The sequence below is a fragment of the Thermobia domestica genome, chromosome 7, assembly GCF_964235325.1.
Source record: "Thermobia domestica chromosome 7, izTheDome1.hap1.1, whole genome shotgun sequence".
Lineage (NCBI taxonomy): Eukaryota > Metazoa > Arthropoda > Insecta > Zygentoma > Lepismatidae > Thermobia > Thermobia domestica.
The window spans coordinates 144,705,964-144,731,901 of record NC_137460.1 but is presented as its reverse complement, the minus strand read 5'-3'; the positions used below and the strand labels follow the sequence as shown (position 1 = coordinate 144,731,901).

The window sequence follows — 25,938 nt, the reverse complement described above, 5'->3', positions numbered from 1 at the left end:
AATGTGTTATATCTAAATAAAACTTTTTATAAAGTTGTGTTATTTTAATTATTCATTTATCTATTTTTGTTTCATTGTTTGATTGATCTACATCTTGTGTATTGTAGCGTTTATAGTTGACACACCGTTTTTGTCTAATTAGCATTAAATGTATTAAATATCAATTAATTTGGAATATTTAACGATAAATTGGTAATTATATACAAATTACTGATACGTGTTAACAAAATTTATATAAAATCGTAATTTATCCAATGATGTACGCACCCCTGATACACATTATTTTTTAAAATTTTGGAACGAAAGATTTGAGTACAGTTTTCGTTCATGTATTAACAAAATTATTCTCTGTTCGTAACCGAAATGTTTATCCAAATTTGATGTTCGTTCCCAATTTAAGACTTTTCAGTTTCCTCTCTACCGCTTTTTCCAATATTTGTGAATAACTTAAAAAATCAAGAATATCAGAAATTTAGAAAGTAATCCATTGAGAATCTTCAAACTACTATATGAAAGAAAGCTATAATAAATAGTTCCAAATTTCGTTATACAAGTATCTATAGACGCATACTTGTTAATGGACGCTATGGGATACATATCTGTAATTAAATAACAGATATTAACCTTGTATCCAACAATGATTTTTTCTTCTAATTTAATTTCGGCTCTCTTAAGGCCTTCCTGAGTAACGTTACCTTCTGTTTCGTTTATTTCTTACATAGACGGCTTTTCTCGTAGCATAGGCTACTGAAATAAGCAGAGTGGTTGGCATTAAGTGGTTTAACACAAGAGAATTTTAAAACTTAAAGTTAAAATTTCAATTTTCAAAATTAACGGTTTAATGTACCAACTACACAGGGAAAATGATTATTTAATATCTTGTTCGACAAACTGAGTGTAAGAAGGTGAAAAAATGTTTTTATTTTGTAAATAGGGCTCACTATGCGTCGTCGGGATGGAAAAACGTATTTCTTCAAACATTTGTAAATAGTGCCCTAAAGTCGCCAGTGGCATGAATTTGTAAATAGTTTTATATACACTATCAGTGGAATTTAAAAAATTAATTTTCAAGGACAAGTGTCTGTCTATAAGTGAAGATGTGTAAGGATCTACATGTGACATTATAAAATTTAGAGGATTTTAGAAGGATCCTGTATTCTTAAGATATTTCAAGTCTTCTTCGAGGATGAATATGTAAAGGAAAGGAAAACAACAGGAGGTAACGTTACTCATGGAGGTTCCAGAGAAAGCCGAAGTTATGTAAGAAGAAATAACCATCGTTGGATACAAGGTTATGGTTGTTTATTAATCTATAGAGGCAGTTTAGATTATGTCATAATCACCGAGACCCGAAACTTACGCAATTCAAAGGAACTCTGAAAAGAGCTATTAAGTTTTAGCATTTTAACTGCACTATTGTATACGACTAACGGTGAGGTTTTTGTTTGTTTTCCCTTCGTTGATTCAGAAACTATTTAACCGATTTCAGTAAAATTTTCCATTGTCTTCATTAGGATTTTAGGCTTGCTAGAAGCTACCCATTGTCACGCTGACATTGCACGAAACTTAACTTAGAGCGTTAAATAATGAAGATAATGCAGTAATATGTTTTAAAAATTAAAAGATTATTCGGTTTTGAAAGAATTGATAATGTTGACATTAGGTTGGAGCTTTTGTCTAATATTATTGACAGAAGCATTGGACTTTTCGTCGTGATTTGATTGGTTAATACGTTCTTCTAAATCCTGTCCCAAAGATTTGAGGAAGATGGGTTGAATTCAATTTTGTGAATGCAGGGAAATAGAGGGATGCTTTTTTCGAATCACTGCATGTATAGGCACAAAATTTACTATATCGAGCTTCTGATCCATATAATGCTAATATAATACATCTTTGCACGAACTTTAATGTTCGTTTTAATTCGTTAGACATAGTCACGAATATATATATATATATATATATATATATATATATATATATATATATATATATATATATATATATATATTGTTTTCTTTAAGTTCCAAGAAAGTTGGAACTTCCATTTTTTGTAGAAGGTGTGTGTATATAGGCTATAATTACTATGCAACGTGTAAAACTGAGAGAAGAGAGATGCATTTTGATAATATTTCCAGTTTCGTCTAAAGTTAAAGGCAAAACATATTTTAAAGAGTTTTTGTTTATTTTTGAATACTATGGATCACAATGAACTGTGCATATTTGAACACAACTGTTTGTTTTATTTATTATACTTACATATGCAACGTCCTTCCTTCCAGCAAATGAAAAATACTGGTTTACTGGTTTACAATATATATACTGGTTTATTCATGAACAGGATACAAAAATTTCACTTGCATGAATTCGGAAATTCTACTCCGAAGGGATGGCAAAGAGCCGAATCCAATGTGGCTGGGATGTTTCAAATATTTTTCATTAAATTTCTTGTATTAATAAGCGAAGAACGTCCACTACAGCTGGAAACTAGTTTCCATAAAGGAAACATTTTCCATGTTTATCATAATGATAATTATTGTTACCATTAACAGGAATTTAGGAAACGAATCGGGAGGTAGCAAAGAGCTTTAAATGTGTATGGGGTGGGTAATTGATGAGCTGACGTGTGCTGAGAATTGCATGTGAGATTACAGAGAAATGTAGTAGTCACTGTAAATATAAAGGCATAGTTACTGAATATTATGTCAAGAAAGCTCATGTTAAGTCGTATTGATTGTATTTTATTGATTGAGCTCTCCTTTAAAGCATTACTATGCATTTGGTCATATTATAAGGTTTTTCAATTCTTAGGGAAAATAATGTTTTGTATTTTACCATAAATGAGAACTAACATTCAGTTTTTAATGCAATGTCCAGAATTAAATGTGCTTCTACTCGGTATCGAAGCTGAGTTCTCATACTAAAGTCGATAATGTTAAACAGTGAGTCAAGGGAAATATCTTGAAATTAATTTGAAAATAAAATTAAATATGAGGTTAAGTAATCCACATTTTTTTCTTTAACAACTTCAGTCCGAGTGTAGGATGATATATACACTGTTTTTGTGTAAGATCAGCATTTGTGATTACGTTTAGTGATACTGAAGAGTCTGATCACGAGCAGCTTATAGCTTGGATGCTCTCCCATCTCCATCAAGCTCGCGTATTCCTAATTTTCGAAATATTAACACATTTCGTTCTCGTGAACAAACGTTTAAACTAAAGATGTAAAACAAAGAAAGGAAGCGGGTAGGTAAGGATAAAAGGGATTTGGTAATGAAACAGAAAATCAAGAACAATTATAAAATATATTGAAAGCTTGCATATAGATCATCTGAAAGCTCTTTTAATAGGCTTTAAAAAGACAACCAACGTCCTAGCTCCTTTAGTCAACCGCAAGTGCCAATGGAACAAATGTCACGCAATTTTTGATAAATTTTGAGAACTTCTGAGGTCTCACAAATCAGCTTGAGCTTTCCGTTTGTCCCATACACTGATGATAGCGGTCAGAATATAAAATTTCATTCCCTTCTGTAAGAGTCAAGACTCAGTGGTAAAGGGCTTACCTCTGGTGCGTAGGGTTTCTGGTTCCATCCCCAGCCAAGTAAGTTTGTGGTAGACAACATCGTGTCCGTGGATTTTCTCCGGATACTCCCGTTTCCTTCCACTTTCTTATTCCACCAATTCTTCCATCATTACTCACTTGTCTTAATCATCCGTTTCCCTTAGCACAAAAAAGCATACTCGTGCGACATTCAACTGAAATGTTTCATTTTATTTTGTAAGAGTCGATCTGAAACCTTATGTTGATTTGACATGGAATGGGCTCGTTCCAAGTGGACAATCACTTTGTGCGTGGGTTTTCGCAGAGTTTTGCCTTTCCTACCAATTTCTTTATCCTACCATTTCATTCATTTTCACCATCACCGTCTTCTTGAGCCAACACGGCACAAACATGGGACGTAACACCGAAAAAAAACTGACATATAATGGCTCTTATGTAGGACATGGAATTATTCCAGTTGCACCACAATCAAAATTTGGAACCAAAAAATAATGAAGTAAAATCTGAAACAGAGAAGATCGGATAAAAGAATATCAGATATTCCTCCAGAAGAATACATTCGTGATTCTCCGGCAGCTACTCGTGATTTCTTAAATCTTGGTAACGTCAACTTGATTGTATATGGATGTTCTTTAACACCACATGAAGATCTTGAACAGGTACGACGAAATATTTCTACTACTTCTCAGAGCGAAAAAGTAGCAACGTTTTAACAAGAGAGTTAATGAATGCAGAGAAAACCTTGCTAACGGAGGGTGAATCTAACACCAAAGAATCATGGAATTCAGATTTTGTAAATGCCATATTGTTTAAGGAAGCGAAGCAGGTAGTGAGTAAACCAAAAAGAAACCCATCGCTGTAACAAGAGGAGGAAGCAATAGTGCAAATGAATGGATGCACTTGGTGTATCCAATGTCAAAACATGTCAAATCGACACACGCTTCACCAAGTCGGACTAAGGCGAATATATAGAGGAGCACGATTGCTCAGTTGTAGAGCGCTCAGATCTGATGCAAGGGATCTCTGGTTCGATCCCAGGGCTATGTGGTTTGTGATTGGCAGCATCGTTTGCATGAGTTTTCTCGGGATTCTCGTTCATTAATCATGTGTCTCCTTTAGTCTAAATGACATAACCGTGGGATCGTAGAAATTTTATTTCGTTCAATTTTGCGAGCGTATGGAAGTTTCTTTAGAGAGGTCTATAACTCTTTAGTAAAGTAAAATTGAGCAGGTTGAGTCTGTTTATTTAAAGAAAAAGAACTTATGAACAATCAATAAAATAATGAAATAGAAAAAAAAAAATGTCGAAAGTAGAAAATCAAGGAAGGAAAAGTAGATTGGTTCCCATTATCAATAAATAATGAACAGGCTACTCGTACAGGGATGAAAATTCGAAGAGCGAAAAAGTATGAGACAACTGGGAAATCGAATTGGAATTGAAGATTAAGGAGAGTTTTATAGAGGCTAATTTATAGGTTCCTGTGGTCTCATAACGAAATATTTAAAAGAATTTTAACTAATACAGAAGGTACTTTTTGAATGCGGTAAATCATTGAAGGGGAGGGGTGTTAAACAATCTGCAAGTCCTAGATCATATATTATCATTGAACTTCTTACATTTAATGAAACCTTGGTATCAGGTGTCCTAAATACCTAAAGGATCCTAAAATTAGTATTAAATACTCGAATTCAGAAGTAGAGTCAGTTATTGATTGGTTGTCATTTTTTAATGTTAGAATACAAAATATGGGCGGATTGGATAAAACTATTGTCACTTCTCACCTGTCTAAAAAACTGTGCGTTATTCATAAACGGAACCTGAATTTTTTGAAGGAGCAGTTGAGATCTATCTTTCAAGCTAAAGTATTAAAATACCGTATTTAAAATATGATCTTAATAATATGGTGTTTTAAAAAGAGGAGATTCACGAGGTTTTTGTACAAAACTGTGCATTTGTATTTGGTTCTCATATATAATCTTCCGTCCGTCCTTTTGTTTTGCTTTTTTTTTTTCTTTCTTTCTTGAGAATGAAATGCATTACATTTCGCAAATTCAGAGCATGTCAACTCGATGAAAATGACAGAGCATGCAAGGGTTGTCAGTTTTCTTATAAAATTAAAGTATAAAATGTTAAACAAACGCGGGGAACAAGAAATCATTAGAACTTCCGTAAACTTATAAAGTATAATAGATTCTTATAGTGTCTTGCTCGACATGTTGTGAGACGTCGAACACTTACTTGAAGAAAGATAGTTATATAATATGTAAGATACAACATTTCGTGAAGTTCTGTTATATTCAAATATATATATAAAACCTGTTTCTCAGTATATCTTACCCTGTCCTAAAACAGTGATTCCCAATCTTTCTTGATTGACGATACACTTCATTGAACATCAACGACACACTTGTTTCATTTTTTTTTATTAATTACAATATAAATTATAGCGTAAGACTGTAAGTAGTGTAGCACAAAGCGTTGTTGCCACCACTGGAGACGTTGACTGGCATAATTTGTCTCAAAATTGTTTTAACTAAACTGTAAAATTTGACGACACACTTGTTGGGAACCGCTGTCTTAAAATAACCCCCATTAAAATACTTACAGAAAAGCACAAAAATATTACTCGTAATTTATAATTCGGAAAGATATTTTTAGATGAGTTTCAGTATGATATTTTATGTATCTTCCCTCTTTGTATCTCTTCTTTAGCATTGTGGTTCAGCATTTCTCCTTCGTACTGACAAGCATTGATTCCAAATGGACATTTGGATTCTGTCGTCATGACCCCAAAGCTTCTACTGCGCTTGTAGTCTTAAGCTATCTTCCATGGCATGAAACATTTTACAAGTAAGTAAATATGAAATTGTAATTTTGATTGTGAACTCAGCAGTTTTGATTATTATCGGGAAAACATGGGTATAGCAATCAATTCAGCAGTCTGAGTTTATCTCTAACAAAAGTGTCACAACTGTTCTTTTATATATTTAAAATAATAACTTACCATGTGAGTGGGTAAATTTATAAGAAGTGTAATGATTAGATAAGAGTTTATTTTTCAAGGCTCAATTAGTGTACTTCGGGTAATGAAATTTATTTCGGTGAATGATCGAGAGAGATTTATTGTGTATTTACAGTATCAGTATATTTTAAAAGGAGATATAATAATACCCTAAGCTCTGACTAACTTTCTTTGAAGTTAGTCGTTTCCAATTCTACAATTTGAGAAAATCAGAGAGAACCAAATTAGGAAAGGAGGGGAAATTCAGTCATGGAACAGTGTGCCTGTAAAACCATCGATCATGCTGTCAGTGTCCTTGTTTACCTATTACTGCTGTTCTATGAACATCAGACTATCTGCTGACTCCTTTGTCCTTCACTGAAAAGCCTAGATGCAAACTGTGACGCCATAGAGCATCCATTTGTGATGATTGATTGTAGGTATAATGGGGACGTCAGCATCGTTGCTCATTTGTCTCCGCCATCACTCTCAGAACATTCCGTTGGAAATTACTATTATAAGTTTCTTGTGTCAACTGCTTCCTTTTATTGTTATTATTATTCACATTCTTTGCTTACCTTCTTTCTTGGCTTCTTTTTTCTCTTACCTTTACATGTTTTTATCTCATTTTGTCAACATTACTGTAGCACATCAAAATCAGCTATTGATTGATTAAGGTTTAATGGAGACGATAATCAAAGTCAGTTAAAAACAAACTATTCATTATCTGGCAAAAGTGACGTTGCTTTAATCAAAATGAATTACAGAAGCATTAGTTGTAACTTTTAAAATAAAAATTGTGTTATAAAAAAATATGTATATAAATTAGAATCTGGCTCCCGTCCCAAAATTTGATTGATAGATTTAAGTTTTGATATAACTAAGCATCTACTGTGGATTTATTATTTTGGCACGAGAACTTTGTCGTCACTTTCTTCATTTCACCATGCTTTTTTTTTTCCCCGCGAAATGAAGGAAATAGTGGAATGAAGAAGAATCTGCATATCTCATCCTTTTGTCACACAAAAAAAAACTAAATGCATACAAAAAAAGACAGTAATTTCGTAAAGAAGAATTAATAATAATGGTTAAAGTTTTTTTTAAAAAAATTGAAAAAAAATATTTTGATACGATAGATTTTGTTTTTTCATAAAATTGTATCTTGAGGCAGAGAGAGAGAGAGAGAGAGAAAGTTCTGTAAAAAAAAAAAAAAAAAACAGAGAAACAGACTAAAAACAAATCAATCATCGAGTTTGTGTTGATTTTTAAATTTATTTGTTATCAAATGGAAAGAAAGAGAAATCGGGAAGGAAGAAGCATTCTTTTTCCCCTCTTTGTCTTTCTTTCTTCCTCTCTCTCTCTTAAAAAAAAAATCACAGACATTGGTAAGTAGTAATGAAACATAAAATTTTCCGATTCATGAAAATTCCTTTCACTTGCTTCTACAGAGCTCATGAAGAAAGAAAGAAAGAAATTACTACTTCTATGTTCTCTCTCTCTCTCTCTCTCTCTCTCTCTCTCTCTCTCTCTCTCTCTCTCTCTCTCTCCTCTCTCTCTCTCTCTCTCTCTCTCTCTCTCTCTCTCTCTCTCTCTCTCTCTCTCTCTCTCTCTCTCTCTCTCTCTCTCTCTCTCTCTCTCTCTCTCTCTCTCTCTCTCTCTCTCTCTCTCTCTCTCTCTCTCTCTCTCTCTCTCTCTCTCTCTCTCTCTCTCTCTCTCTCTCTCTCTCTCTCTCTCGCTCGCTCGCTCGCTCGCTCGCTCGCTCTGTGTGTGTGTGTGTGTGTAAGAGAGACAGAGAAACGTGATACAAATTATTTAGTTGTTTTTTCATTTCTTTTTCTTTTTCTTTTGCTAAAAAAAGAAAAGAAAAAGAACAAAGGATTATAAACAAAAGTGTGGAAGGTGAGGTAGTATATTAATTTTGCTTGGAAGATATAGATATTGACATAAATTCATGAGGAAAACAAACTTTACGAATTTTGTAGTTCTTTATAACTTGTTGATATGTTAACGTTTAAAACGCTAAAAGTACTTGAAACGCCTTTTTAAAAGTGTTTACGACAACCTATATACGGCCTTCTGTGATCAATTGTCGCTCAGTGGGAGCGTATATGTAATACTTATCGTGTCTATTCTAACGACCAAAAATTGGGCATACAAAACTATCGTAAACACGTTTCAAAGTATGACATTTTAGGTCCTTAAAACGTTAACATGTCAACAAATTATAAAGAACTAGAAAATAGATAAAACGTGTTTGCCTTTCGAATTTCTGTTACTGCTTTCACCCTTTATGTCTAGGTCTCAAACAAAACTAATACGTTACCTCATTTTTCACTCATTTTGTTTATAATATGGAATAACTATTGCATATCGTCTTTTTGTGTGTATAATTAAGAATTATGGTATTATATAATTTGCAGTACCTCTCAGAACCCGATCGAACTGTCGCCAAATTTTATACTTTAGAGCTTAGTACTTCTGACATACAGCGGCATAGTTCTTGTGCCAAAATAATAGATCCATAATGGATGCTTACTCAAATCCGATGGTTCGAAACTTGAGCGATACTGTACATTCAAATTTTGGTTGTCTTACACTCATTTGTAACAAGTTTAAAACAAAACTTAAAAGTTTGGTTATTAAAAGAAGAAAAAAATCATTAAATTAACTTAAGGTAATTATAGAAAGATGTACGTGTAAATAAAATTTTTATGGGATATTGTCAGTTATTATTTCGTTTCCGGTTTTTGAAGATTGTTAAACCATATAGCTGATATAAGCAATGGGCCATTATCAGACGAACTGTGGAAGTTCCTGGACGCTGTGTACCATAGCAGTATTCCTGACCCTGGAGCCACGTTACAGGTGTCATTCAATAATGGACAACAGGTAATTACTATTTGCTGAATTTTCAACTATTAATTTTAATAATAAAATCTTAGTAAAAATTTTGAGCAGTTGTATGTTAATAAAGGATTAACATAATAAATGACGGAAGTAGAAAGCTTGTTTTGTCACAAAAGAAGTAATTATCATTTTTAATGTCTTTTTTTTACTCCTAGAATAAATTTGAATCCACAGAAAATAAATTAGAAACTCCCTTTTTTTTCTTTTTCAATCGTGGGTTTCATTCCGATGTCCGTTTCTAATTGTCATTGCAAGATATTTCTGAGAAATATTAAAAATATTTGCAATAATATTTTAAATGAAAATCAATTAGAAAAGAAGGTACAACTAGAACTGTGAAATATTTGATTGTAAATGATGTTGAAAAATAATGAACAAAAACCATGTTTGATATTTTTCAGAATGTCAATGAAATGGATATAAAAATGAATAAAATACGGATGAAACGCCATAAACCGTTTTAATAGATCCATGATTACCCTCTCTAAGAACCTCTCAAAGTATTTAGTAATTAGTCTTACTGTGTAAATAATAATAATAATAATAATAATAATAATAATAATAATAATAATAATAATAATAATAATAATAATAATAATAATAATAATAATGATAATAATAAACAATTCTTTCTATGTAATATGCTGTTAAATTTGTTATTCTTCTAGCCATAAAAATCATCCTTAAATTTGCTTCAGTAAGATCATTAATTTTACATGTTTTCAGATCTGCACCATAAGGGAGATAGCTATACTAAAATAGGAATATGGAAAGATGATTCTTTTGAGGTGATACACCAAGTTTAGTTCTTTGCCTGTTCATAGCAGACTTCCCTCTACTAACTGCAGTGTAACTACTATTATAAAAAGTTTAAGGCAAACAGCACCCTTTTGATTTGTTTCCAATGCTCCTTACTTAATGACGGAGCGTCTTTGATTAAGTGTTCTTTTCATCAAGCTAAAATCACAAGGGCCCATTAGCAATGCATCTCGGAAGTTTTAGCAGGAAAGATCCAGATTTTGCAATATCACAGCCGCATAACTTAGAGATATGAGGGGCGCGTATGGAGTCTGGAAATAGCTGTACTTACTGTCTCACGGGAATCGACGGGCTGTAACCATCGGTTACGAACATGAAAACGAGTGACTGTGAGCCCCTAATGTCCAGTGTTTGATTTAAAATTCCCGCGTCTTAAAAATGGCCATATATTCGATGCCGCGGGAAGCCTGTCTCTATCTGGCAACATTGGATTCAACTGGCAGCATCAGTGCACCGACGTGACGAACATGAGTTTCGGGGATTCACTACTTGCTAACACTTGCTAATAAAAATGGTAAAAATGTTACGGTATTTTTTTCTTTTAAATTGGTTAAAAATTAAGGTGGGTCTTATAGTCCGTAAAATACGGTATATAGTCATGGGTTATGTGATGTAGTGATGATGGTCTTCATATATAATCTGTTGTTATCAGTTGAGCGCTTGTACAATGTATATCTATCCATAAATTATTCCAGAATATGTTTCTATGTTACACTTTATGTTGTTTCGCCGAACGATTTTTGTTATCGATTTCTTGCTGCTTTTGTGTGTGTGTTTTTTTAACATAAATCGTGCTTTATGATAAAACAGACTGATTTGTAATTATCTTTGTAAATCAGTGAGACTGCTTTGGTTTCCAGGATTTTCATTCCCTGTTCAATTCTTTCCTAATGCTTCTTATAATTGAGGGCACCTAAATGGAAGAATATGTCCATCATAAGCGTCTTTGATACAAATGATCTATTTTTTATGGATAACTGACAATCTAGTGTGTACTTGCTGGTCCTAGATTATTATGGCTCTGATAGTTGTACGAGTTGCGCATTGGAAAGATGAAATATGAACTGTCCTTAAAACTAAGTATTATGAGAAATAGTTACCTTAACACAAATCTCTTCTATAAGCTGGGTTACGATTCATTGCCTATTGGTGTACCGTTCAGCTATGATTGTAATTCAGTTTTCTACTATCGTGAAAGACCTGTAGTTCGAGGGGTCCCTGATTTGATCCCAGGTTATAAGAGTTTGTGGACAACATCGTGTGCTTTTTTTCTCCATTTGCTTCTACTTTTTCATTTCACCAGTTCTTCCATAATTATTCTCTTTCCTTAATCGTCCGTCTCCTTTAGTCTATGGGGCGTAACACTAGAGATTTCATTTCATTTTTATTGTACGTTGTTTTTTCGTGTCTGCAGCATCAAGGTAGTGTATTCTGTGAGTTCTGAATTTAGATTGTTTTATTGTTTACTTACTTATTTCAGTTACTTAGTGCCACATTTTTTTTTTCAACTGACCCTCAGATATGAAGACGTTCTACTTTAACATTTTCTTGTATGAAATATCTTGACAGTGTGCATTTTAGTCAATACATATGTACTAATTTTTTTGAATTTGCTTTGAGAAGTAATATTTATTCGGAATATAGTAAAGCACATTTCATTGTATAAACTATTTTTAGATTTATTTCCTGGCGGGAGCGCATGTGGTTCGGATTCCGCGTTAATCAGTAGGCCCCACCTCATATAGCCTTACTGCTGAAAGGTATGTTAAACTCAAAACCATCTCAACTCAAACTGTTTTTAGTTTGTTTGGAAGAAAAAGACAAATAGACTTAGAAAATCCCTGGAATATGTCAGTCTTTTAGTAGATAAATGCTTTAGAAGCAGAAGATACTGCAATATGTTCGTTTGGATTTTAACGTTCCTTTCGACAACGAGGCTAAATGAGATATGAACCTACAACTTAGCGTGGAATATGAATCACATACTCTTCCACCGGCAGTTGAATTCAGGTCTCCCGCTCCAGCGCCAAACCATATTGCCACGTGGTTACTTTTTACCATACCATGTGTCATCATATGCAATTACCTTTTTTTGCGACTGAGACAGATCGAATTGGGAAAAGACCAAAGAAACAGACACCTAGGCCTGCGCAATGAAATAGTTACATAGGATTTAGTGAAAACCCATATGCCACCAATCTTCAAAACTACAAGTACCATGGTCCATAAATGATATTTTGAACATACTATTCCAGCAGAAACAACGGTTATAAGTGAATTAGGCCACCAGTGTTAACACAAATACTTTTTTTTTTCTTCTGAAGTATTTGGTTAGTTTGCTATATTAAATCTCAAGCATGGATTAAGAAATAGAGTCTGTTTAGCATTTAAGTTGAATAGTACTTAAATGAAGGCTGAAATATTACTGATGCTTTTGCAAATTTCAAATTAAGAATTTTGTTTTATGTTTTGCAGGCATTTGTATGTCAATGTCCAAACCAATATTCATTACCTAAAATTCCAGAAAATGTAAGTATATAAAATTTTTAGTCTGTTCAATAGCTGTAAGCTAATATTTTCATAAGTTAGTGAGTTTGGTTGTAATAGAATGGTGAAATATTTTATAGTGACTGAATTTATGCGGGAATATATGAAGTGAATATCCGATCAGTGAAAATAAGAGTGGAGAAACAAAATTGTAGGCATAATAATGAATACTTTGTAAAATCAAATAAATGTGAAGAAAAGCCTTTCCGTAATGTATACAATATTATTAAATATTATGCCGTGAGTTCGGTACTGACTTTACACTTAGTTAGGGCTCGCAGATTTTCAGACTAAAATACGTGACTTCCTATGAAAATTTACATGAAAAACCGGAACACGCTGTGAAAATTTACAGATTAGTCATAGTTTTGCACTTGCTCTTTGCTGAAATATCAGAATTTGCTGAAATACTAGGCCAACAGGCACCAAATATGAGTCACAGAGAGTAGATTATTCGTGTTAGTTGAGTATCGATGACTAATAAAAATGGTGAGTTTTAAACAGTACGAATGATGTTAATTTACGTTTTGAAAAAGTTTTGATCAATTGGGGATGGGGTGATGTAAATCTGTAACTGACCCGACTAAACTGGGACGTCTGGGAGCCCTGCATTTAGTACATACTTCTGTAGAACTTCGGTGCAATGACTAGTAGAGTAACAAAAGAAGAGCCCTACCATATATCTCTTAAAGTATACTCTTTTATTTACTGCGTAGGTTAAAGAAGTGTGTAAATATCGAAGTTTAATATACGATTAACGTTTAATCGTAGATTCAGAGTTATAACAGCATCGTCATAAAGAATCTGTTATAAGTAAGCAAGAATCATACTTAACACAAAATGACAAGTCTTCATAAAAATCTTGTGCATATATATTTACATAAATAAGAAAAACAGTGCAAAGAAGTCATTAGAGCCCGGATTATATGTAATATCATTTTGCCAAATATGTACATAAATACGTAAGGCAAAAAAGCTAATTATGTGTAGTGAAATATGTAACATCATTCAAACATGTGATATCAAAATATTGCTAAAATATATCTTTTGCTGTATAATTTTGTTTTTATGCGATTTGAATACTTCATATTGTACACATATACTGCATGTGTGATATTTAATTTAATTAAGCAAATTTGAAAATGAATTTGCTAAGCTTTCCAATAATTAGGTCATTCATTTAACATGAAACAAAACGCAGTTCAACTTGTATATATATATAGGGATATTAGTAGAGGGCATATCAAATATAATAGAAAATTGCTACAATGTACTTACCAAAACTATTCTTGCATGGATTTAGAAACAGCACTAATATATACACTGTACTCAGTTAAAGCAGTTCGTTGTTTATTTCTAAACAATCACGTGTTGTATGACAGTTTAAGAATTGTCAATTTTTCTAATATTCAAATACAACCCAAACATTATCTGAGGGCACTTATTTAGAAAAACAATGCACCACGATATATTTTGCTACGTTTTCAAAAGACATGGAAAGACGCTTGTCTGACATTCCATTTTTATAGGAAGAAAATGACCTTTCTACGTTACATGATGTCACGGGCGTATTTCATGAAGTGAATTTTCTCGGGGGAAATATCATGCAGATCTTCTGTAACTTCCCCACTCAAGATTTTATACACACTGAGAAATTGACGAACTCAGGGTTTCTTTCTAGCACCCTCTGGAACTTAGTGGCAACATTCACACCAGCTTCTCCTCCAACAACATCTAACTTCTTTATCGCATCCTCCAGGACACTCAGGAATTCCTGAAGCAAGGACCTAGAAGTTTCCAATTTCTTGATGCTCTATGCAAGCCAACTAAAATTGCTTGTAGTGTACCCAAGCAAAGAAGACATTGGGATCAGAAAACGCAGCTTGCGCTTCTCACACGGAAACTGTACTGTCGGCGGGGAAAGATTCTACAACGGATTTGACGCCTTCAAAATGTTCGTTGTAAAATGCCACTGCTTCTAGCCAAGTACCCCATCTTCTTAACACCGGCTCGGGAGGGAGAGGTACATTTGGCAGACGTTCCTTGAAACAGTGGACTCTTAGGGGAGCTTTCAAAAACACTTTTTCCCACTGGAAATAAATTTATTCACGTCAGGAAAGTTGCTTCTTACTTCCTCTGCAACACGTTAAAGTGCATGTGCAGCACAAGTGAAGTGAACTAAGTTGGGGTAGAAAACTTTGAGTGCGTTACCTGCCTTTAACATGTACGCTGCAGAGTCGGTGTAGAAAATCAGAACTTTCTCCTCTTCAGCACCACGAGACCACAACACTTTCAGGCCATCATTTACGAACCTTGCCACGGAAGAATGATTGACACATTCAAGCTTCTTGCAACATATCAAGTAGTATGTGGAGGGTGAGTTGGAATCTAGCTTGCCAACTATTAAATTCGCTACAAAGCGTCCCAAACTGTCGGTGGTTTCGTCCGCAGCCACCCATATATACGAATCACCGATCCGAGCGCGAATTGCTTCGACATTTATGTTGTAGCAAACATCGAGGTAGTTTTTTCGCAGTGTAGATTTGTCCGGGATATTTCGCTCGCAATACTTCAAGAAATCCCGGTATTGTGGTACTTGAAGCTTTCTCCAAGAAATGTTTGCAGCTACGATTGCACCACACATGTCAGCGAAAAACTCATTCTCCGATGAAGACGATCCCTGTCGCATCTGCGTCAAAAGAACTTGTTTATGAGAAGATTCCCGTTTCTTTCTCGTGTGAAGCGCAGTTTGTATATGTTGTTTCGATTGCAGTTTCATGGAGCAACTAACGTTTTGTCACATACTGTGCAAACCACCACCTTACCATCGGTTGTAAAAGCATCATCTACAGTAACTCACGATTTTAACTTAGATGCTAGCGATGATGCAACCGGTGCCATGACGAAATATCAATACACAAAACCTCAATCCACGATAAACACGTCCACAAGACAACGTCTGTTCGTATGAAGAGATTTTTCCATAGTACGGTTACTTTTGTGTCAGACAGCACGGATGGATGAAACTATGCCAGTTTCTTCTCTATGACTTTCTTTGAAAGAGTGACGGAATGAACTGCAGTGAAATCTTCAATGACAGATATCTAAACTTAGGTTTGACCTTCTGCTCCTCCTCCCTCCTAAAGTTTGGAATGCAGTGCAGGACAGGGCAAATTTCTTGGAAAATCCAGTAACATGTCTGCAAGTTTTGTATTCCTTATAACATCCACAAGTAGAGAATGGTCAGGAATTACAAGAAACTGCTAAAATATGTAAAATTACCTGAAAATATATAATACCGAGTAAATTATGTAAAATAAAACCTAGGTATAATGATCTTGTTCACGTGATTCGTAAAGATTTGAATTTTTTTTCAACTACATGCAAGGGGAAAAATATATAATTACATATAATTTGGGCTGTAGTTTATCATATTGACTTTTTTTTTTTTTTTTTTTTTTTCATAATTGTTACCGTGTTTATGGAACAGGGCAAGATAGAATCCTAAGAAGTGAGGTGAGTTCTACGTTAGTTGGCCGGATCTGATGAGGAACACAGAAACAGTTCGTTAAATATTAGACGCAGTAAATAAAAAAAGTATATTTACAAATTAATATAAACATATATCAATTCATATTTTTAAATAATCTCTTAAAGTAAGTTCAGAAAATCGACCTCTGGATTGAACCACAAGAAAGCAGTAGAATAACTGTTCTTTTAAGCTTTACGGTTTTCAGATTTGAAACTTAGCACACTGATAACGTTTATTAATAATAGCATTTTTTTCTTATTTACTTCCAGAGAAATCTTACTGAATATTATAATGCTGTGGATGGCCATAACATGATGGTTATGTTTGCTTCAATGCTGTACGAAAGACGTATTATTGTTACATCAAAAAAGCTATATCGTTTGAGTGCGTGTGTTCAAGCTGCTAATGCCATTATTTATCCAATGAATTGGCAGCATATATTTATTCCGGTGCTTCCAATGGCATTAATAGATTATTTACTTGCACCTATGCCTTATCTTATTGGTGTACCTGAGCCAATAATGAAGGTAGGCGATCATCTAGTTTATAATTTGTTTGATACTAGTGTGCTTAACTGAAAAATAGTTGTATGTGGAGTGCGTGTAGGTACGTAATGAAAGTGACATCCTAGTTTTTCAGATTAATATACGCTTCTGGTCATGAAAACAAGATTTGAAGATCTGCCCTTTCATTTGGTGTTACAGTTATTTTGCAGTTCATCACATTTCGCTCACAGTAATTAGTTGAAATTAAGAAGATTGGAATGGAACACCATGCATGTTATTAGTGTTAAATATTGAAAATTCTGATTTTGCCACTTCTCATTAAATTATAAGTAGTCTTCGAATTGTAAATTTTCCCATCTCTTATTCTTTTTTCTCTCTACTTATTACACTCGTAGCCATCGGCAAACATTAGCGGAGGGGGATATAAAGCTTAAAAAAGGGATACACGCCATATTTGTAATATAATTTGGGTAATTTACTGAAGTGGTGAGGTTGTACCTTCTGGCTATGGGTGTTTTTGTTCCACTGTTTAGAAAAAAGTAAAGCATACAATTCTGGGAGTAATATACTCAGTATAGAAAACCATTAGATCCATTTCACACAAGGAAATAGAAAATAGTCGAACGACGAATGTTCAAAACATTAGTTGCTGAGTTCGAATAGTAGGATCGTATACCAGTAATTTTTTTTTTTTTTTTTTTTTTTTTTTTTAATCATCATAATAGTGAGAAATTGGTATTACGTAAAATTGTTCCGAGACGAGAGCAACATACAGACGTTGAAATATTATTTTGCGTTTGGAAAGGAGTGGTAGCATATTTCGTAGCAGTTGTGGTTTTGGGAACATGAACCCAAATTATCTATATTCGGAGTGTAAAAGTATAATTTTGTGGATAACATCCAGAATAATGGCGTATGCTAAATTATTTTTTGTAATGAAGTGCATGTGTGGACTAAGAAGAGAAAGATCACATCCAGAAGATTAAGAGAACATGCCCAGAACATTAAAAAGGAATATCCGAGATCAAAGTTCTCACAGCACTAAAAAGAGATAAGTAGAAATAAAATTAAATAAGAAAATAGATATAATAATAATAATAATAATACGTTATATAGTGGGAACACACAACTCTAATAATTATATAGAGAAAAAGTTACGAGAGTCTTTTTTAAAAAACGGAAAATCCAAAATTAAATTAGATTATTGTCAGTTAGATAAATCTAGATCTCAAAGGAAAGTTCTGTAGATTAGCAACGATGAATGGGAATTTGGAGCAGTATGCAGACCATAAGATAGATAGAGGTTAAGCAAACGCAGTACGAGACAACTGATACCTTATTTTCGTCACCTTTTTTTATTTACCTACCTTTGACCCTTATTATACTAGAGAAAGGGTTCCGTTAATGCTTGAGATATTATATTAACATAATATGGAATGGTGAGTACATTTTTCATTTAATTGGTTCTGATTTATTATTTTTAGTCATATATGCGGTTACGTAAACAGTATGATATATGTCAACTCTGATAGATTAGAAAACACTTCTTACCGTACTGCTAAAAATTGCATTTATTACAATGATTAACTGTTAAATGATGTACTTCAAATAATTTAAAACACACAAAGATTCTCCCTCTTCAGTCTTAAAGCAGAAGAACATTAAAATTTCTTAACTATGTGCTGCATAAATTTAATTTATCGTTGACTAAATATAAATTGGTAAGTGAAGTAAATTGGTGGAAACTGTTTTCTCATATTTGTAGTGAGTTGAAAACATTTCTTTTCAAATGTTTACAGTTTATAAGATACTAGTTTTCTTTAGGTTATGTATAAATAAAGGACACTTCATAGTTCAAGAAAGAAAGATAAGCTGCAAGATTTAACAAATTATCATGGAGAATCTTTAGGAGAAGTTATTTCCAACGATAAATTAAATTTGCGCAGTAGATAGGTAAGAAGTTTTATTCTTCATTATAGGTGACACGTAATTACAGCACCCGTTTGTGCCATCACGATTGTATGCAGACCAATGGACAAAGTTGGTGATTATCATGTAAATAATTCAAACACTGATAAATACTTGATGAAAAATATTAAAATCAATTAGCCTATATGTGATATCTCGTCTTTTGATAACATCAAAGAAAATTTAAAAAAGAAATAGTTATTATTCATCATCTTAAATATTGCATGTGTTACTGCAATACAAGTTTCTTTGTCATTCCCACAGCCCTCTTCAAAAAGTAAACTTTCGGATTATTTTAGAAGGAAGCTAATTCATACATGAAAAGTAGTCAAAATGTGTGGTACACCCTATATATGATATAATAAAGTTACAAAACACGTAAAAAAATGCATAGGAAATACAAACATACGGATACAGATACAAAACACAGTAAAGTTAAAACATATATATATATATATATATATATATATATATATATATATATATATATATATATATAGGGTGTCCATAAAGTCCTTTGCCACCCCTAAAACTCGGAAACTGTGAAATATATGTCAAAACGAAAAAACACGTATTTCATCATTTCAAAAATACCACGTATTGAGGGAAACAAAGTTGCCCCAGGGTCCCTCGGAGGGTCCCAGAATGGGTCCAACTCAAAATTTCAAGGGAGACCCGGGTTCGATTCCCGGCGGGATCTCATGTGGTTCGGATTCCACGTTAATCAGTAGGTCCACGTCTCACATAGCCTCGCTGCTGAAAGGGACGCTAAACTGAAATTCAACTCAACTCAAAATTTCAAATAGCAAGGGGGGTAAACTTGTATATCCACCTATTGTTTGAAAGCTATTTACAAAAGAAAGACGATGGAATAAGTTTCGATGTTCTATGGTAAACCTGTACAAAATGGCGGCAGGTCAAAATGTTAATACAGTTTGCATTGAAAAGTCTTTGGCCACCCCTAGAAATCTGAAATGACTACAGATGTGAAAACTGAAAAAGAAATATTTCATCATTTCAAAAGTGCCATGTATTGAGGGAAACAAAGTTGTCCCAGGGTCCCCCCGAGAGTCCCAGACGGGTTCTAACTCAAAATTTTCAAATGGCAAGGGGGGCCAAGTATCGTTTGAAAGCTATTGTTAAAAGAAGGAAGACGGAACAGGTCTTATGTTTTAATAACAACCCTGCTTGCAATGGCGGAGGAATTAAAATGTTAACACAGCCTTCATCAAAAAGTCCATGTCATTTCCAATGATCCGAAATGGTAAAACAAAAGATGTCAAAACGCTAAAAGGAGTGTTTCCTTATTTGTAAAGTACAGCTTTTCGATGTAAAAATATTTGTCCCAGAATCATTACAGGTTCCCAAGTGGGGTCCAACTTAAAATTTGCGAATAGGAAATGGGTCAAGTACCATATTGTTTGAAAGTTATCGGTAAAAGAATGAAGATACAAGTTCGGAACGGCTATGCCAACCGTGTCCGAAAGAATAGGGATTGGGTGAATTGAGAGATATGTAAACAGTCACATTTATTGAAATGCTTAATTAACTGGACGCAATGTCTGGATTACTAATTGAGACAGTACTATTTCAGGTAGAAGTGTGCCTACTACTACTTCTGACGTTATTACTAATATTCCTATTACAAGTATTAGTACTATTATTAGTATTACTACAATTTGCTTTACAAGGCTGTGTTAACATTTTCAGTCCCTCGCCATTCCACAAAGGGTTAGTATACTCACAAGACTTGTTCCATCTTCCTTCTTTTAACAGTTGCTTTCAAACGGCCATTTACAACTTTTGCGTTAATCCCCGTCTGGGACCCTATAAGGCACCCTGGGGCAACTTTGTTTTCCTCAATAGGTGGTACTTTTGAAATGATGAAATACATGTTTTTCAGTTTTAATATCTGTTGAGCCATTTCAGATTTCTAGGGGTGGCCAAAGACTTCAATGCAAACTGTATTAAGATTTTGACCTGCCGTCATTTTGTACAGGCTTACTATAGAGCATCGAAACTTATTCCATCGTCTTTCTTTTGTAAATAGCTTTCAAACGACATACTACTTGACCCTCCTTGCTATTTAAAAATTTTGAATTGGACCCCGTCTAGGACCCTCCGAGGGACCCTGGGGCAACTTTGTTTCCCTCAATACGTGGTACTTTTGATGATGAAATACGTCTTTTCTCGTTTTGACATACATTTCACCATTTCCGAGTTTTAGTGGTGGCAAAAGACTTTATGGACACCCTGTATATATCGTGTATAAATGAAGCAAAATAAATCAAATGAAAAATTGAAAAAAAATAAATAAATAAAAACTATATACAAGACAATGCGGGAATTTGAAATAAAGACATATTTTTTTCTCAACAGCGTTTACTTACGCAGGTTATTCTGAGAAAAGATTCATATCCTGCACGTTAATAGAATAGATCAAAAGAAATGAAAAAAGTAATAGGAACACATGTCTGCTTTTAGTAATTTCTCAGTTAAAACACACATTATGTCTCATGCGTGACAACGACCGTGGAGTATCTATGTTTCTAACTAATTCATTTGTTTTCCGTCGTAGATACAGGCGGACAATGGTGTATTGCTAACTAATCACATACACGTTTTTTCATGTGTTCAATGTATCAAATTTTGAAAATATCCTTACTAATGTCAGTGCCCTTCTAAATGCGTATCTGCTATGTTGTGTTACATGTTACAGCGCATCTTTACGTCTGTAATGGTTACAGCATCTACAGGGTATCCCTCAATAGAGTTTACGCTGTTTGAACTTTAGTAACTCGAACCAAAATAAACAGAACATTTTTTAAGTCAAAAAGATGTTCGAAACATTACTGCTGATATTCTAATGTGGAATAAGTTCAAAATATCTTCAATTGGCAGCAATACATCATCGGCAACGCTGTGGTACAAACTGACAAACATGTGATATGGTTTCCATTGGAATTAATTCACAGGCGATCTCAATCGCTTCTCTCATGACATCCTGCATACGTGGTTTTATTGCGTAGACAGAGTTCTTTAGATTTCCCCGTAGAAAAGTCTAATGGCTTAAGATCGGGAGATCCGGGTGGTTACTCGACACTTCCTCGTCCTCGTATCCATTTCTCAACAAATGTTTCATCCAGAAATTGCCACACGTCTCGATGGTAATGTGGCGGTGCGCCGTCTTGAAAAGAACATATCTTGATCAGGGTACAGTTGATGAACAGCTGACACATTCTTTTCCTGCAACATGTTCTAGATAGATTTCTTCACCTGTCATTGTTCTCTTAGAAAACAATGGCCCGACAATTCTTCTGACAGACATACCACACTATATTGATAACCCAGGAAGATTAACAGCTCGTTCTTCCATAATATGGGGATTATCTTTTGCCAAGTTCACACAATTGTGACGATTGATGGTTCCATGGAAGTCACCTCATCAGATCAAATAGGGAAATCAGTCAGCTGTTCATTACCGTAAATCCATTCACAAAATTGGAGGCACTTATCCGGATCGTCCTCAGACTGCATGATCTCACATTTCCAGAAACACTGTAAAATCCACTTTTGTTGCTTAAAGATAAAGCTCCCAATCATCTTGTTTATTACTTGCCGATACCGGCAACTAAACTGAAAATAAAAGAAAAACAAAATAAATAAATGGGAAAGAAACAAAAGCAAAACGAATAGCTACACACACACTCACTAGTCGTGAGTGTGTGTATCATGATCAGGTTATCTATAATACCTTTTCTATTTTCATTATCTTTTCAAATAGTGTAAACCCCTTTGTGGGACAGAGTGTATAATAAACTTCGAATTTGTGCCGGAACTTAACGGAGAACATCATTGGACTGCAATTCCTTTCTTTAAGTCCGTTAAGACATGAGATGAGTATGTTTTTCTAGAACTTACAGCATTGTTTATCTATTCTTCAGCTATAAACTTCCTGGATTTTCTAAGCATAGCAACTAGGCTGTGGTGCAAGCAATATGGTCTAAGTGGAGAGCACCGACTACAGGACTGAGAGGGTGTTTGGCTGTTCTGGGAAGTTGACTGGATGGTGTTAGTGGTTAACGCATCGTCGTGGTATGCCGGAGATACCAGATTCGAGTCCCGGTCCAATCATTCACTTTTTCACTCCTTGTATATGGTAGTGTATATTATTTGTTTTTGACAGGAAATACAGTTTGAGAGTAGTACCATTTCACTAAATAGTAGTTTTAAATATTAAACAGAAAAATGAAGATTGGTTTTTAAAAATTGTGAAAAATCAAATTTGGGGCTGATGAATATCCTACAAGCAATGTTTTCCCTTTGTTTGGAATTACTGAAACTATGAGACAGACTACAATTTAATTTCAACTTACTCCCATCCTTTCTTCTCCCTTGATCGAGATTGGTCCGACGATCATTCTTGCTGACCACACTGCTATTAAAGAATCCAACAAGTCACATTGAAATATGATTTGTACTTATTGCAAAGTATGTTATTACATTTTGTGTGATGAATTTATGTTGTCTGTTTTCTTTTAGCGTGTAAAGAGATCTGATTTGGGTGAAGTAGTAATTCTTGATGCTGATACAAACAAAGTGGAAACTCCATTCAGTGACCTTGATAGTTTACCTCCGGAAGTGGTAAGTAATCCATTAGTCGTATGTGTACATATATGTAGTTCAGCTTCACAGAGTAAAGCAAAATTTGAGTTCAGGTTGTATAGATTTGTACATAATTTAAAATCATTGGCTCAAGTGAATATTTCAAATAGAGCGAATGGAATACATATTATCAAATAAAATTAGTACTAACTTTTTTTTTTTTTTTTTGTATTCCTAAGCAAATGAAAATGTTTCCATTATTTTGGATACTTTATTGACGTAAATTATTTCGTGGATAAACACAGCTTAAGGGTTATATCATGGGCGTGCCAGCCGGGTGATGAGGGGGGACGCGTCCCCCAGAAATTTTCTAGGAGGGGATTGTCCCCCCAAAAAAATTATATAGCAGGAATTCTTCCCCAAATATCTCGGCAGAAATGATGAAATACTGGAATGGGAACGTCGATTGTCAATTAATAATTTCTAGAATTGAAAGGAATTAAAGTTTCATTGAAGAAAATTCTGTAGCAATCACCAAGGTATATAAATGAAGTACAGAAAATAGCGACACTGTATTAGCTACATCGAAAACTACCATAAAGCGTGCACATATTCATTTGCGGCAAAAAGAAAATTTTGAAATATCTATATATTAAAATGCTACGTTTATATGTTTGTAGTCAAGAAAAGTTTATATGTTTGTGGCAAATTCTTTTAACAATCATATCTCGGAAATTACAAGCTCTGGAAAGATGCCGTTTTCCCTGATCGATTGCAAATTTTGTGAAGATTGTTGAGTTATAATTGAATGTTTTTTAAATGGACGTTATTTCTTTATTACATTTTTTAGGAGTACGCGGAAGTATTGAAAATGTAAAAGTAAAGCATCATATCTCAACGAGTTATACATCGCAACACCGCACATTTGTATACGAGGTTAGTATGTCTCTCCGGCATTTGTTTCATGGTCAAATGATAATGAAAAACGAAGCATAACTATTTCGCCAGTGTAAGATGAATCTTTATTGTTTGGAGTGTTTGGCCCAATGAACACCATATAGCCTATCACTGACATTATAATTAATTGTGTGTGTGAGCTAGTATCTTTATGAAAATAGTACATTCTAATTGAAAGTACGCAATTCTTAATGTGTCTTTTCATTTTGAACAGCTACCACTTTGTGAAAGATTTACGACTGGTTCCAAGACAAAAATATTTCGAATTTGACGTAATACTTATCAAAAGTTTCATGCTCAGTTTCAAATATTTCTGCCTTGAGATTTTATTGTTAGTCTTCCAAGAAAGCGGTAGAGCAAGAAAAAAAAACGTCGCTTTCTCACTATCTAAATAGATTCCTTTCCCTCTACACTTATAGCATTACAAAGAAAAAAAGAAAAATGTGGAATGTTTATTTATTTATTTATTTATTTATTTATTTAATATACCGATTCTTGCTGTATCGGCATCGTGTAAAAATACCACCATTATTGTGCCTACCTGGACAATCGACGGAAGACTTACAACACTGTTTAGCTTCGGAAATATAACTCAAAACGTGCCTAAAAAGACCTTTTTCTTCGTGTGCGGATAAAGTCTGTCTCTTTGTGTGTTCTGTCTAATGTATTGTTGAACTTTGTCAACTGGGCTGTGCGCAAGTGCGCCATTGTTTTTGAAAAGACATGTTTTGCAGCGTGTTTTCTCCAACAGTAGCGTTATTTAGACAGTTGTGTTTATGTGTGTTATTGTGAATATAACGTTAATATGAAGTTTTTCATGTTTGTTTAGTGTTGTTTTATTGTTTGAAATGGGTCAATTTGTCATAAGAAAAAGAAAAGAAGACAGCACATGGGCCAAAGCAGTGCCGTTGTTGAAGAAGAGAAAAATTAATTCAAATGATAGCTCAGCTGATGGATTACAACCTGAAACTGACAATGGAAATCCAAATCTTGTATCGGTGACCATCACCATCAGTGTCTATAGAAGAAACCTCTCAATCTCCACGTCTAGCAAGTGGTTCAGATTTTCCTCACCCTTCGAACCTTTCAAAGCCCAATTAGACTTTAGTGTTACCTACAAATTTTCCACAAGTCTCTGAAAGGTCAAACATTGAAATTTGTGCCAACTTGATTCCTTCCATGGCTGCACGTCGATTCAAACAAAATTAACGGTATTTGCTGTTTTTACTGTATGGACCTCTTGGAAAACAATTTAAAAAAAAAAAAAGTTCTTACTAAAACAATGAAAGACGCTTTCTATACTGTATGATTTTGCAAATGGAAGAAGGCTAAAGAGAAATCCGTATACGCGAAATTTCAGAATGCCATAAACTGGCTGTACTGCGCTACACGCAGAGAAAAAATCCAATAGAAAGCCAACTAAACACAAATTTTAGATGAACAACCGAAAGCCAGGAAATTCCTGGAAAAAATGTAATCTCAAGTATACGTTATCTTGCAAGACAAGGACTCGCATTTAGAGGACATGACTCCC

The 25,938-nt window shown here is 34.1% G+C and overlaps 1 protein-coding gene across 2 annotated transcripts in view; it reads left to right on the top strand.

The window, feature by feature from the left end:
- The window catches only part of LOC145690447 (DENN domain-containing protein 1B), a 94,525-nt gene that overhangs the window by 30,468 nt on the left and 38,119 nt on the right, over positions 1-25,938 (top strand). For both annotated transcript variants that reach the window (XM_081765344.1, XM_081765343.1), the window contains exons 3-7: positions 6,275-6,412; positions 9,317-9,452; positions 12,765-12,818; positions 16,638-16,895; positions 23,385-23,486. In XM_081765344.1, coding sequence (XP_081621470.1) covers positions 6,275-6,412; positions 9,317-9,452; positions 12,765-12,818; positions 16,638-16,895; positions 23,385-23,486 — 688 coding nt within the window. The remainder of the gene's footprint in view (positions 1-6,274; positions 6,413-9,316; positions 9,453-12,764; positions 12,819-16,637; positions 16,896-23,384; positions 23,487-25,938) is intronic.